The sequence below is a fragment of the Manacus candei genome, unplaced genomic scaffold (assembly GCF_025592945.1).
Source record: "Manacus candei isolate 608988 ecotype Guabito, Panama unplaced genomic scaffold, ASM2559294v1 h1tg000150l, whole genome shotgun sequence".
In the NCBI taxonomy this organism is placed as follows: domain Eukaryota; kingdom Metazoa; phylum Chordata; class Aves; order Passeriformes; family Pipridae; genus Manacus; species Manacus candei.
This window is the reverse complement of record NW_026138198.1, coordinates 1,303,137-1,318,231: the sequence shown is the minus strand read 5'-3', so window position 1 is coordinate 1,318,231 and position 15,095 is coordinate 1,303,137. Positions and strand designations below refer to the sequence as shown.

General features: G+C 50.4%; 1 protein-coding gene across 1 annotated transcript; it reads right to left on the bottom strand.

The window, feature by feature from the left end:
- Window positions 1-82: 82 nt before the first annotated feature.
- Window positions 83-15,003, bottom strand: DNAAF2 (dynein axonemal assembly factor 2). Its single transcript, XM_051772105.1, has 3 exons — window positions 12,801-15,003; window positions 4,151-4,297; window positions 83-2,284 (listed from the first exon to the last, which is right to left on the bottom strand). The coding sequence occupies exons 1-3, from the start codon at window positions 14,862-14,864 to the stop codon at window positions 1,775-1,777; spliced, it is 2,721 nt and encodes a 906-aa protein (XP_051628065.1). The 5' UTR covers window positions 14,865-15,003; the 3' UTR covers window positions 83-1,774.
- Window positions 15,004-15,095: the final 92 nt, after the last annotated feature.

The window sequence follows — 15,095 nt, the reverse complement described above, 5'->3', positions numbered from 1 at the left end:
CCGTGACACCGCGCCGGGGGGGCCCTCGTGTGCTGTCCCACCCGGGGTCACCTCATGCCTGATCCCTGTGTCCCGGCTCGGTTGCGATGTGTCGATGAAATATATGAAGGATGGAAAAATAAATTCATTGTTTTTACTACGATGTAGATAAATATATGATTTTTTTAGTTCTGCCGAAATAAAAAGTCAGTTGTTTTGTAATTGCAGAGAAGTCCTTGATTGTCACCAAAAGGATGATGTCATCTCGTGTTCCTAAAAAGTCAGGACGGGGTGGGAGGGGAGTTTCTCTTCTCTAATCCCGAGGGCTGGGCACGTGCCATCACCCCTTCTAGCAGTGTGCATTTAACTTCATTAAATTTTTAATGATACTCATTAATTGAGGTAGAAAAAAATAGCAAATTGGTGGCACAACACTTCTTCTGTTTGAATTAAATAAAAAAAAAAAAATTGGTTTTGGATTAGCCATGTAAAACCACCAGTAAAAAGTGCTGCTGTGATCTGGGCTGATCTGGAGTTGGGAGCCACAGAGCTGTTTGTTGTCACTACAGCTGCTTTCGTGGCACTGCTCTCTGAAGCACAGCTGGTAACAGCAGCATCTCAGCAGCTTTTTGTAGAACAGAGAAGTATGTCAGAGAAACAAAATGTCTTTTTTTTTTTTTTTCCCAGGGTTATTTAACCACTGCAATTTTGCAACACAATTGCTCTGTGTTGTTTCACGGGGTCAGGGGTGATGATGAAGCTGTGCTGGTGCCTCAGCCCTCAGAGACCTCCCCCAAAAAGCTGAGGGGGGTTAAACTTAACCCAGCAAAGCCCTCGCCCTCCTGCAGCGGATGTGCTGCCCTGGAGGGCAGGGCAGGTGTTTTGGCAACTGTGGCTTCACTGAACTCATAAAGTAACACACCACACACCCCACTGCACACACTCATGTTTCACACAGAAATTGGACAGTAATTCCAGAGCAGCCCTGAAACAAGGCAAATTTAACTTCCCTCTAAAGCACCTCCGTGTCTTGTAGAGCTCAAACGAAAACAGAAGTTGGTTCAGCACCAGTGAGAAAGGGAACTGGAAGTTTATTATTAGATATGTTCTTTTGGTTATGGCACTTTAGAGAGGTGAACCAGCAACGAGCACGGGAAAACTCAAGGGAAACTGTGAAAATAAATCTGGATAAAGTGAATCCGTCTCCCAAATTGTAAATACTTCACAGCACACGTGCACCCAGAGGATGTTGTTAATGTGCAATGGAATTTGTTCAGCTGGGGGATGTCTGGGTGCTGCAAAGCACTGCACTAGGATGGAATACAGGGTGTAGATGTTGATTATTTCTAGGAGACTAATTAGAACTTCTCCGGGTAATTAGAAATTTCATTTGATTGCTAAAAATCACTGCGAGTCTAATCCTGCAGTTATCACAAAATGAAAGGTTTGAAAAATGATGAATACTGCTCAATTCCCAAGGGAGCCATTAGACCAAGGATATAAACAAATAATCCCTGAAATCTGGTAAGAGAATAAAAAAGTTATGTAAACAATGAAGATGCATTTTCTTCCAGGAGCTCAGATTCACTTCCAACTGCATCCTTCTTGTAATAAAACTACTTCAGCCCATACATGTGATTAGAAAACAGATCTATTAACTGCAAAAATTGTAACAACGTAAGGTTTTGATGCTGAAACAGTTCCAGTGGGGACCTCTGAGGCCTGAAGTCACCCACCAGCACGTGGAAGTCACAAAAGGCATCAAACAACAGAAGGAAATCCTAAACCCATTAAACTAATCCAACTCATACAGCAAGGAATTCTGAAACACGACGGGGCAGCGTGTTACGTGATCCCTGAGGACCCGCACGCTCCCGTCCTCAAGGTTCACTTCTCGTAGGAGAGGGGAGGCTGCCCTGCTGTCCAGCCCTGGGGGTTCAGCCTCTTCGTGCCCTTCCACTGCCTCCTGCCCCCCTGGCAGAAGCTCTCCTTGTTTTGCAGAGCCCGGGGCCGTGGCCGTGTCGCCTGCTGCGGCAGCACTTTCTAAATCTGGTTCCTTTCTCCCAGATTCACCAGCACTCGCTGAACTGGTGTCAGGAGGTTCATGCTCCAAACAATGGTGTGAACTACAACCTACTTTTCCTATTGTTTCAGCTGTGGGAGCCGTGTTGGTTCCTGCAGCACGTTCTCCATCAGCTGCAGGGCAGTTTGTTTCTGCCTTTGTTTCGGGGTAGTCACCGTTGGTCTTTCCAGCAAGGTCTCCCCCTGAGCTGCCAAGTGTTCCTTCTCCATCACGTTCCTGTGGCTGTCAAGGAAATAAATGAGTTATTTTGCAGCTGAAACAAACCGTGCCCACAAAACTGCTGCAAAGACAGCAGAGACACTTGTTCCTCCAACAGCTGAGTGACTTGGACTGGTGGAATGTCCATGGCAGGGGGTCACAACTGGATGATCTCTAAGGTCCCTTCCAACCCAAACCATCCTATGACTCTGTGATTCTATTCCACAAAGCCAAGTGAGCCCGGTGCTGGGGTTTTCCTGCTCTTGTCTGGCGCGTGGGAATGAGTGGCAGGGAGGTTGCTCACTTCCCGAGGGTTTCCTCTGCTCTAGGAAAAGCTGCTGGGCAGCGGCCAAGCGCCACAGCCGCCATGGCTGCAGGATTAGGAAAGGCCTTTCACCACACCCAGCCTGTTTTCCAGATCTCAGGGGCCACAAAATCAGCCAAGGGATCTGAACTCTCATTGCAGGAGCGTGTTTGAACCTTGCAATTAGGGAAATTACCGGCCTGTGGAGCTAATCCAGGAATTGCCATGGTTTGCCTCAGGAGAGGAGGAACTGTGAGAGGTGTTGTCTAAATGGCAGTTCCCCAGTTTCAACATTATTGAGTGTTTTTGCAAAAGGCTGCTCTTAGCTCAGTGGGCAGTCAGGATCAGGCAGGGATCTGTCCAGGAGCAGCTGGATTCATGGATTTAGACAGAGCTGCTCTCTCACACACCCAGCCCTCTCTGACCCCAAACCTCTGCTCACTCCAGCAAGAGACAAAAGCACCAGCAGTAAGTCCTTCTTCAAACTGGATGATTCTCCCACATAGACCCAGAATCATGGAACAAACAACCTGAGCTGGAAGGGACCCACAAGGATCATTGACTCCAACTGCTGTCCCGGCACAGCACCAGGAGTGTGATGATTTAAGATATCTCAGCTGCCTTTTCTTAGGCCCCAAAACACACAGATCTGCTTTCCAACACTTTGAATTTTAGATTTTTATGTACAATCTGCACTAACTACACATATTAAGCCTGCCAAGTAAAGCCACTACCTTTGAAAAACTCCCGGGGCCTCCAGCCTGGTTCCAAAGGTCATGTTCTTTGTCTGAATTTGCCTCCAAACAAGCCACCTACACATTAACTCTGTCTGCAGACCCCAGTTCACGGCCACAGCAGTGACCTGACTGTCCCTGCATTTTATGTTTCCTTTCAGAAAAGTCTAATCTGAATTTCTGATGCAGTACCTGCCAAGAAATCCCAGTTAATGTGGGGGGCTTTACATTTCCCTCTTTGCAAAACTAACATTTTGGTTTCTTCTTCTGTCCATCTGTTTTGCAACGGGAGCACATCTGAATCCCGTGACAGATCCCAGAAACAGCCTGTCTTGCATCCTCTATGTAGACAGGGTGACTGAGGAAGAAGAGTGGCCTGACTGAGGCCTGAAACATTACAAATGTGAATTTGAGACCAGTGTTTAAGATTAATAGCCTCATGTTTAATTATCTACACAACAGGAACCCCTCAAGTATTCAAATGCTTGGACTGAATAAAGATAAGGAGACATGATTCTTCCCAGACAAAATCCTCTAGGATTTCTCTGCCTGTAAAAGGCTGAGAGAGTGAAGTATTCCTACAAGGAGAAAGCACTGTCTTTAAAGACTGGATCACAGTTCTCCTTTTTCAAGTGAAATATAGGAGGTTTCAATCCCTTGGTCACGTTAAATGGCACAAACACAACCTGGGCTTCTGAAAATTGACAGTTCTACTTTTAAATAACCCCACTCCTGGTTCTTCCCCACTCTGTGAAGACAAAACAGGAACAGAGACGTATCAGTGGGATTTGATAGGATCTTGCTGAAGAACATAAATCAGCCAGAGCGTGTGCTGCTCCCAGAGATCCTCACCTCCACCCTGATTTGAATTCTGTCCTCAGAAACCTCCAGCACTTCAATTAATGGCTGGCTTTCCAGTGCTGATTGGGAGCAAGAAGAAGGGCATAAAGCAGTGCCTAGAAATCCATCAACGTTCTCTTCAGTGACAAACAATCTTTCCTAAAGGAAAAAAAAAGAGAAAGAGCAGGTTATGTTCTTTTTGTGCTAAACTTTAGTGATATTTGGGCTAAAAACTCACTGCAAAGAAAGCCAGGACACTTCACAAGTTTCACAGCTCATTCATGCCTTGATAGAGAAATTCTGAGCCAGACATTCAGAGTAACGAGGTGAAATGGATGAAGAGCAGTGCTTAGCTCATGTGGATTGAAATCACAGATCAGCATCACACCAAATATAAAAGAAAAGTGCTTTCTCTCTATGGACACGTGATTAATATACAGATTTAGACTCTCTCTGAGGAATGATTTGCACCAACATTGTTCCACTGTCCTCACCTGGCTTAACACCAGGAAGGTGTGTCACTGTTATGGGTTTGTTTCATGTGCTTGGGAAAACACAAACACCTCCTTGGAGTGTCCCCACGGGACCTGTGAACCCTCAGCTCCAAGATGAGATATGGAACACGCAGGGCTGTATCCATTTCACACCCAGCCAGGGAGGCTGCTCAGATCTCCATGCAGACAAGCCAGTTGGAAAACAAGGAGAGTTATCCAGAGGCAGAGGGACAGCCTGGGGTGTGTTTCCAGGCCCTTCATATGCAGTTCATAAACAATGTGAAACATGTTGCTACAGGTTTAAAGATTTAAATCAGTTACAGGTAATTAAAGGTCCTAAAACACATCCTGGAGGGGCTGTTTCATAAGAACTGCAGAGCTTTCCCCGTGCTTGTGTTATTCCTAAATCATCTGTGTAGGCTGAGGGTGAGGACAGACTTTGGCACAATAAAAATGTTCTGACCTAGAGGAGTGTTTTGTGCTCTGGGAATTACCTTTCCTGTTTAATTGGAAGTAACAGGGAGAAGTTGCAAACCTTCCACTTTAAGTCACACTTTAAAATTTCTCGGTCCAGTTCAACCCTCTTGTCAATCCAAAGGAAGTTAAATTCAATTATCACTGACATCTTGCAGACTGAGAAGCAAAAAAGGCAATTCTGCACATTTTTGGCCCCCTGTGGACGTAGCCTTATGCACAGCCAGATGTCACATTGTGTCTGAGGTACAAAATTTAACTGTCATCTTGAAAAAAAAAAACCCAAACAGTATGGGAAAAATAACCCAGCGTCCTACTTTTTCCACTATTAAAATTAGAAATCACAATATGGAAAGTCATAACATAGATATTGTTGGTTTTCCAAGCCAGAGGATTGAATTCATTTTCTATCCAGAAAGATTACAATCCAGGCAAAGAGCCAGCTTTGGAGGCTGAAACTGTTTGGGGGAAGATTAAAGTACAGCAGGGCTGCCCTGACAGAAAACCCTCCCATAACATACCTACTCCTTGCATTTCTGTCTGCAAAGCCTAAAATAGTTATTCCCTAATGTTATATCCTTTTCCTGCCTGCCAGAGAGGGACCTGCCAGTGCCCCAGGATTGTGGGAATACTCTGCAGATTCCAAGAGAAGGTGTCAGAGTATGGAAACAGGGACACCCTTCCACTAGACCAGGTTGTTCCAAGCCCCATCCTACATTTCCTACACAAAATGGGGAAAACAGTCTATTTTCCCTCTGAACCTGCATCTGGCACACGTGGTTGCCTGAGGGAGGGACAGTCCTTGATGCAATCAGGACTCTGCATTTTGGCAACAAACCCAAGAAATCTTTCTGGAGATTTTCTTCCCGATTAAAAGTAAAAGAATTTGTTTTCTTCCCAGTAAATACTATTAAAAACAAAAACTGAATGGAAGGTCTGTTGTCAGGAAAAGGTTCTTCCCCCAGAGGGTGGTTGGCACTGCCCAGGCTCCCCAGGGCAGTGGGCACGGCCCCAAGGCTGCCAGAGCTCCAGGAGGGTTTGGACAACTCTCTCAGGGACAAGGTGGGATTGTTGGGGTGTCTGTGCAGGACCAGGGGTTGCACTGGATGATCCTTGTGGGTCCCTTCCAGCTCAGGACATTCCATGATTAATCAGTACTTAACACGAGGATAAAAAGTAACCACTTGTGATGTTCTGTTAATTTTGACCGATTGCTATAAAGTTTCATTCCAGCCCAACACCTCACTCCCATAAGTATTTAACATTTTATCCCAGTCCTACCCCATGGCCTGCCATAAATCACAGCACCTTGGATGTGTTTGTTGTCACTAAGGTGATTATCATTAGCCTGAGACTGTAACTCAGACTTTGAATTCACGGGGAGCACACGCCGAGGCATTTATATTACTGCAGATGTTATCAAAGCCTAGACCTTGGAAAAAAATGACTCAGGCATTTATTCTAAAGCCTGCTCTGCCTTCCAAGCCAGAGCAAACAGAGGACAACCATCTGCAGATGATTTCAATGACCCTGTAAAATAATTCGTCGGCTTAAACCGTTTATTTTCTGGTATTTATGATCCTCTCTTAGCAACTTCCAATTTAATTTGTTTCTCCCTGCACATACTGTCATCTGCTGTTTGGTACACATTCATTTTTCCCTGTGACTAAACTGAGACCAAATTAACATAAACGTTAGCAGGAAGGACTTTGGTTTCTAGAGCACTTCATCACTCAAAGCCACCCTTGTCTCTCACAGCACGGACGGTGCAAAGCTGGGCCCCTCACGGCTGCCCTCGGCAATCAAACGGGTTTATTCTGCCTCACTTTATCCAAATTCGTAGCCAATTTCCATCCAGAGTTACCTCCCACGCAGGCTGCAACAGTTTTAAAAGCAGCCCAGATTTCGGGTTTAAATTATTTGTGTGCCTCCTGCAATGAGAAGCTCAGAGAACCCCAGAATCATGGAATGGTTTGGGTGGGAAGGGATCTTAAAAACCATCTCGTTCCCACCCCCTGCCATGGGCAGGGACACCTTCCACTGGACCAGGTTGCTCCAAGCTGGCCTTGAACACTTTCAGGGATGGGGCAGACGTATCCTCTCCAGGAACAACCACCAACTCAATATGGAAAGGGACCTGGATCTGTGGATCTCCTGGCCTCTGGCTTTGTAGGGTCCCAGCACAAACCAGCTCGACAGGAGAATTTGAAGCTCAAAATTTTACTACCTGTAGTGGGGTGAAAACTTTTCCAAGGAGCTCATGACTGCAAAGATTAAACAGCTCAAAAGGAGCTTTGATGAGCTTAATCAGTAGGTTAATAATGTTTCCTGACATAAATGTTTTGTGTAGACATGTTATTCCCAAAATGCAGCTACCAATTAAAGGCTATGCAGAAATTAGTTTGTTTTATAGCAGAAGCAAACTAATTATGGTTCTTAATGCAGCTTGGGAAGGAGATTACTCAGAAAAATATGAAATAATAAGTTTGTTCTGTTCTCCTTCTCTGTCCTTCCTTGACCTCCCCAAAAACTTGCCAAGAGTCTTGAAATGATGAGCACAGAATTAACTGAACCAAAAATAAACTGTTGTAGGATTACACACAACAGCCCCAGCTTCCAGCAGCATGTTCTTAGAAGTGACCCCTGACTATTGTATTAAGTCTTTATAGTAGCTTGGAAATTGAAAATTATAACCTTGACTTTCAAAGAAAGCATGTAACAACTCCAAACAGCTTGGAAATGAGGGCAGAAGAGCTCTCCAGGATGGATTTCTCCCTGAAAAGTGGCAGAGCCGTAAAACATCCGTGTCTTACACTTCCCAACATGGCTCTCTGGGTTTCATGCTTGGTTGACTCTCAAACCAAGAAAAACATTTATCCACAAGGGCCCTAATTCCAAGATCACTGAGCACAAGGACAGCTCCAGCACGGCCCAGCAGTGAGCCCACAGGAGCACATCCAGCCCACAGCCTTTTCCACATGTTCCCTGTGCTGGGAGCAACACAGCTCTGCCACCTGCAGCCACACACAGGTGACTTACATTTAGATGGGATATTGGGAAGAAATTCTCCCCTGTGCAGGTGGTGAAGCCCTGGCCAACCTGGCCTTGGACACTTCCAGGGATTCAGGGGCAGCCACAGCTTCTCTGGGCAACCTGGGCCAGGGCCTGCCCACCCTCCCAGCCAGGAATTCCTTCCCAATATCCCATCAATCCCTGCCCTCTGGCAATGGGAAGCCATTCCCCTTGTCCTGTCCCTCCATCCCTTGTCCCAGGTTCCTCTCCAGCTCTCCTGGAGCCCCTTTAGGCCCTGCAAGGAGCTCTAAGGTCTCTCCAGAGCCTTCTCTTCTCCAAGTGAACCCCCCAGCTCTCCCAGCCTGTCCCCAGAGCAGAGGGGCTCCAGCCTCTTGACCAGTCTAGTGTCCTCTTCTGGACTCACTCCAACGGGTCCACATCTTATTTTACCAGCACCAAGAGCTTCCAAAACATCTCCTTCACAAGACACTGGTGGCTGTGGCAAGCAGAAAAATCACACCCACCCAAAACATCCTCTATGGAGGCATCAACGCTCACAGAGAAGTTAAACAAAGCTTCCATGTTGCTGTGCAATTCCTGTTTGGATACCTCACAAACAGTGTAACTCACGCTTAGCTCCAACCATGAACTCCTCAGGAATGTTCAGTATAATATTTTTCAGACTGTAAATGTTAAAAAAACGTAATGCATAGGAAAGCAGAGGAAATATTTCTGTTTTCCTCTGCTCCCCTGCTGTTCCCTGGAGCCCCGGGGGGTTTATGTGAGTTAAATCTTAACATTCTCCCTAAGAGGAGATGGGGGTTTATGAGGAAAGGGATGGTCTGGCTGTGATTCCTCCTGCAGTGAGGGGTTCCCAGGGAGAAGCACTGACCAGGGAATGAGCACACATCCTGTGAACTAACTCACTCCAGGCCGCTGAGAGGGGCAGGAAGGGTGTGGATCAGCATGAAAGGGAATTCCTACGTGACCCAATCTTTTTCTAATCCCATGAAAATGAGCACACACGACCCCAAAACTGCCGGCAGAATTAATTAGCCACCACACGTGTTTCACATGCTCTGATAACTGAGCCTCCAAGTCTCAGGAGTTCAATACACCCACTAGAAAACTGCTTTTTATTTCTGTTAAGAATTGAGCATTTAACCCCAGGAGGCCAAACATTCCAAGACAGTGCTTTCCAAAGGCACGATTTCCGTCACTGCCCAACTCCTGCTCTACCATAAACCAGGACACACTGGGACATGCTGTTCTCACAAACCTTGCCTGGCAGGCTTACAAATTTTATTAATGGTTATTTAACTCTCAACCATTCTTTCTTCATCATTTACTCTCCAGGCTGTGTTGTCTCAAAATGAAGGGCAACTCTCTGATGCAGGAGTTTCCCAGGCCTGAATTTAAGGATTTAAGGAAAAGATGCAGCAGGTATTAGTGGATGAACTGCAATGGAGGGAGCACAGCCCATGGCTGGTCCTTCAAGGCAAAGAGCAGACAGTGATTTTTGGCAATGGGGAAGCCAGGAAGCTTCCTCAGGATATTCCCTGGAAAAACAGGGCCTGGAGCGAGCCCTGCAGAAGGATCAGTGCTGTGTGGTCTCTGGTGCAGTGATGGAGCACCAGGGCAGTGACAAAAGGTCACCTTTAAACCCCTGAAATATGTGACCCTGGTCCATGATGCCCCAAGCTATGGAATCTTTATTTTTATAGGATTTCTGGTCAACAAGTCATAGAATCATTTAGGATGGGAAAGACTTCCAAGATCATCAAGTCCAACTGCTATGTGGACATTATAGTTTAGCCAAGGAGTGAAACTATTCACAGTTAAAGTCCAGGGGGGACTGTGGCACTGTAAAGATTTCCTGAAAAGAGGTAAGGGTGGGAAATTCCAACTTCTCAGCATCTGTGGAAACTGAGCTCTAAACAGGTCATCTTCCAGCACAGGGATTAGCCATAGATGACTACAAAGGGAAAAGCAGTCCTTGAAATTCTGTTTCAAGCACAGTGTCCCAAGGACAAGCTCAGTTCATTCTCCTACCAGTATCTGGATCAGACCAATTTCCAAGAAGAAACTGGCAGTTAATGGGAGAGAACTGGGCAGCAGCCCAGGGTGGTGGAAGAGCCACTGTGGCACAGGTTTCCAGTGAGGGGCAGATTCTGAACTAACCCAGAGGAATTTGCTCCATGAAACAACACAACAACCCTCAGTCTCCAGTAGGAAGCAACTTCCCAGACAATAGCAGAGCAGGAATTCTATATCTGTTAAGAAAAACACTGGCCAAACTGGATGGAGCTCTGAGCAACCTGGATTAGTGGAAGGTGTTCCTGCCCACGGCAGGGGGTGGAATGAGATGAGCTTTAAGGTCCCTTCCAACTCAAACCATTCTGGGATTCTCTGATTCCATGATTCACTTTTGCCATGCACTGTCCTCTGGCAACACTGCTGTGGGAGAAGAGACAATGAACAAGCACACTGGGAAGTGCAGGATAAAATTCCTGCTCCCCTCAGCCACCAAAAGCTCCTTGAAGGGATCAAACAGGGCCCTGCTTTGTGCACTCTGCAATGACTGATGCAACTCGTTACAGGTCTCAGTGCAAGAACAACAGCTCTGATTTATAGAATGAGAGCCAAAGCAGAAAAACATCCAAAATTACATCAGACAAATTGAAGAAATCAACAGAAGTAGAAGAAAAGCAACCAGGAGCAAATAGTTAATGGCCAGAAGGCAGCATATAATAGTAGCTGTAATTAAATATTAATTTTTCTCCCTTCACTCTGAGTGAGTGCAGCTCTCAGTGCTGGCACAGGCACTTCGGGGGAATATCAGTTTAAAGAAAGCAAACAGAACAAATGACTTCAGTTTATTTCTCCTGCTTCAGTTTGCAGGCCCAGTGTCCAAAGGACTCCACGCCAGGAGAATCTTTTGGAGTCTGCTACGTGAATGAATGGCTGGGAAGCCTATGACTAATGCCCAATCTCTTCCTCCTACTCCACCCAAAACGTTTTGCAATATATATACTAAAACCAGCACATTCAAGGGTTTTTCTTAACTCACAAAACCAAAATCTCATTACTGAGTGGCCTTTTAGCAACTTCCAATCACAAGATATTCCCCCAGTTGTAATAAGAAATGCACACAAACCATTAGTGCAGCCACCAACCCTGCACCACCACCATGCTCATCACTAAATCATGTCCTCAAGTGCCACACCCACACGTTTTTTGAACACTTCCAGGGATGGAGACTCCACCACTGCCCTGGGCAGGCTCTGTCCCTGTGCAGAAAACAGGCAGTAGTTTACACAGTGGCTTATTTGACGTGGCAGCAGCACCCAGTGCCCGATTCCAGCCACTAAGAGCAGTGCTGAGGGCTCTGTGGCCCCACTTGCACAGACTTGCAAGGCTTCTGCTCCACTAAAAGCAGAGGAAATGCTCTGCAAACAGCTCAGCGTGGGTGGTTCTCCATAAATTCATCATCTTTGATACTTCCCCGAAATGATCAGCTCCCCCTTCACAGGAATTGCTGTTATAAAAGGTGTGCAGCTGCTAAACGGAACATTAAATGTGATGCTTCAGCTGCACAAACACTAATTGGATAAATATCTTTCAAAATCATGCACAAGTAACTTCTAGTGGTAGGGAAGGAGCAATTAAGCTGCTCCAAGGCAAGTCCATCCCAGTGGATATACTTGAAGCCTGCCAGCTTTCTGGACTTGCACTCCCACAGCACATGATCCAAAATGCAAAGGATTTTATTGCTCTAAAATCAAGCCAAACTTCAAATCCCATGACTGGAAGGTTACACAAGAGCCGTGCAGCCTTAATCCCTGCTCATGAGAAGCTGTTTGAAGCTCTGAGCTTACAGAATAACATGGTTTTCCACAAAACTTGTGTGAGTGCTTCTGGACAGCGAGAGTGCCACGAGGTGGGCATCCCTTTGGGGACACTGGCAGCTCCCAGGTGGCACTGTCACCTGGATGCAGCCACCCCACCTTCTCCCACCATGAGAGCATCACTGCCAAACGACCCATAAAATCATAAACCACTAAACTGGAATCATATCCAGACAGGGAGGAAGGGAAGGTGAAGATTTATCCCAGCAAAATGGACAGTTCACAGCTGCTGTTTGCTGTTCTGCTCTGGTTGAACTAATGGGTATTCCCATTGCTGTAAGAGGGGATTCTGTCCCAAAATACAGACACAGGGACCCTCCATCCACACTTCATGACAGTGTATGCACGAGTGTACGTCTGGTATACCATAAACATCTCCTTTCTTTGTGTGAACAAGCTGCACAAGCAATTTACTTGAGTTAAAAGTGAACACTAAGGACTTAAAGGTCAGGGCAGGCTTTGTTTTCACTTATCACCACAATTTCCCTTAGAAAAAAGTCAGTGTGGGAGGCAGAAGTCATTGCAAACCCAAGGATGAAGGCGTCAGCTCCGTGATGTGACCTTGGACAAGATTTGTTCAAATCAGGCCACTCCATTCACATGCAGGAGCAGCTCTCAGAGGAAGCAACTTCTGTCTCTACCAGCTTTGAACTCAACCTCACACCTCCCCAAGACGTCGCTCACCAACGAAGCCAAACATGAGCCACACCCAGCAGCGGAGCAGTGGCTCTGCGGGGAGGGGACACCCCAAACCTGCCCCTTTGAAGCCATTACCTGCAGAGCGGAGGGGTCGAGGCCGAAGCTGAACTTCTCCCAGGGCCCGGTGCTGTCGGGGGCCTTGGCCAGCTCCACAACCACGTTGTGGGCAGAGACGCTGACTCCGGTCTCGGGGGAGAGCAGTCTGTTTGCGGGAGGGAACTGCAGGAACAGGGCAAAGGCACCGCTGTCAGCGGAGAAGCGCAGGCTGTAGTGGTGGGTGCCCACGTCCCCGCAGAGGCTCTGGGGATGGATGCCGGGCACTCTCAGGAGCAGGGTGAGGGACGCCTCGTCCTGCCGGGCCTGGAAAGGAGGGCACGTGGCGCCCATCCCGGCGGGGCTGTGCTCTGCGGCCGGCGGAGGGCTCGGAGGGGCGTCCTCGGCGGGCACGGCCGGCTCGGGGCTGGCGATGGGGGGAGAGGCGCCGGAGCGTGGTGGTGGGGTGGGGGGCTCAGTGGGTGGGTCAGCGGGTGGGTCAGGGGGTGGTCCAGAGGGCGGTTCAGCGGGTGGTTCGGCGAGGGGCTCGGCAGGTGGTTTTTGGGGTTCAGCGAGTGGATCGGTGGGGGATTCTGCAGGTGGTTCAGTGAGGGGTTCTGCGGGTGGTTCAGCAGGTTCAGCGAGGAGTTCAGCGGGGGGATCAGCGGGTTGTTCTGCGGGGGGTTCAGAGCGGAGTTCAGCGGGGGGCTCGGTGGGTGGTTCAACGAGGGGCTCAGCGGGTGGACCACAAAGTGCTCCAGCGGGGCGTTCGGCGAGGGGCTCGGTAAGGGGTTCAGCAGGTTGTTCTGCGGGTGATTCAGAGGGGGGTTCCGAGAGGGGTTCGGCGGGTGGTTCAGGGGAAGGTTCAGCGGGGGGCTCGGTGGGCGGATCCCCGGGTGGATCCCCGGTCTCCCCGCCGCCCCACGTGCTCCGGGCCGCGCCGCCGGGGCCCGGGGGAGGAGCGGCCCCGCCGCCCGGCCCAGCCTCCGGCGGCTCGCCCAGCGGTTCGCCCGGCCCCTGCGCCGCGGGCTCGGCCCCTTCCCGCCGCTGCCCGGCGGAGGCCGGCGGCACTACGGGCAGCGTGACCTGCAGCTGCCGCTGGGCCCGGTGGAAGGCGGCCCGGCCGCCGCTCTCGTCCACGGCGTAGGGCAGGCGCAGGCGCAGGCGGTAGGCGGGACGGACCGAGTCCAGCCTGAGCTCCCGCCCGCGGATCTCCAGCTCCGCCTGCGCCGCCGAGCGCAGCAGCGGCAGCTCCACCGTCACCACCAGCTCCCGCGGCACCGGGCTGGGCGCCGAGTCGCGGCTGTGCCGGTAGTCCTGCAGGTCCACGTAGGAGCGGTGGCGGATGCTCCAGCGCGGCGTGGTGGGGCCGGCGGGCGGGGCGGCTCCGGCGGCGGGCGGGGCGGGGAAGGGAGGCGGTGGCGGCGAGTCCCCGTTGTCGGCCGGCGGCGGGGCGGGGTAGGGGAAGGGCGGCAGCGGGGACTCCTCGCCGTCGGGCGGCTTCGTGGCGCCGCCGGGCAGCGGGGAGCGGATGACGGGCGCCTGCGGGACGCCCTTGTAGCGGGTCCCCCGCAGCACGGCGGCGTTGGCGCGGTCCAGCCGCACCCCGCAGTGCCGCTCCACGGCGTCCAGGGCCGTGTCGCAGAGCAGGCGGCGGAACGGGGCGCTGCGGGCGGCCAGGCGCAGCGCGGCCGGGTGGAACACCACGTCGTAGAGCAGGCGGCGGCGGCCGGCGCGGCGCAGCTCCTCTCGGCCCGGCGCCAGGCTGTAGGGCAGGGCCCAGCGCTGCCCGCCGCGCTCGGCGTGGGCCCGCGGCTCCTTCAGCATCGCGTTGCTGCACACGTTGATGTAGCAGCGGCGGGAGCCCTCCTGGCTGGTCCGCAGCACGAAGCCCGGCGAGGGGTGCACGAAGCGCACCTCCACGCCGCGCTCCCGTTCCAGCGCCGCCACCTCCTCCTCGTACAGCCGGCGCTGCTCCGGGTCGGTGAGCTCCGCCGCGTACTCGGCGAGCAGCGCGCGGAACTTCTCGTCGCGGAAGGCGCGTCGGAGGCGCTCAGCTTCCTCGGCGCTGAGGTCCAGGTCGTGCAGCCGCCCCGCGCCCGCCATGGCCCCGCACGGCCCGGGCGAGCTGGTGGTGGAGACACCGAGCAAGATGGCGGGCGTTGCTGTGGTAACGGTAAACAAGATGGCGGGTGTTGCTGTGGTAACGGTAAACAAGATGGCGGCGCCGGGGCACTTCCGTCCAGTTGCTATGGAGACGGCAAACAACATGGCGGGCTCGCCCTCAGGGTCGAGGCCTCTCCATCCCTGAGCTCTCCATCTGACCTTGCTGAACGT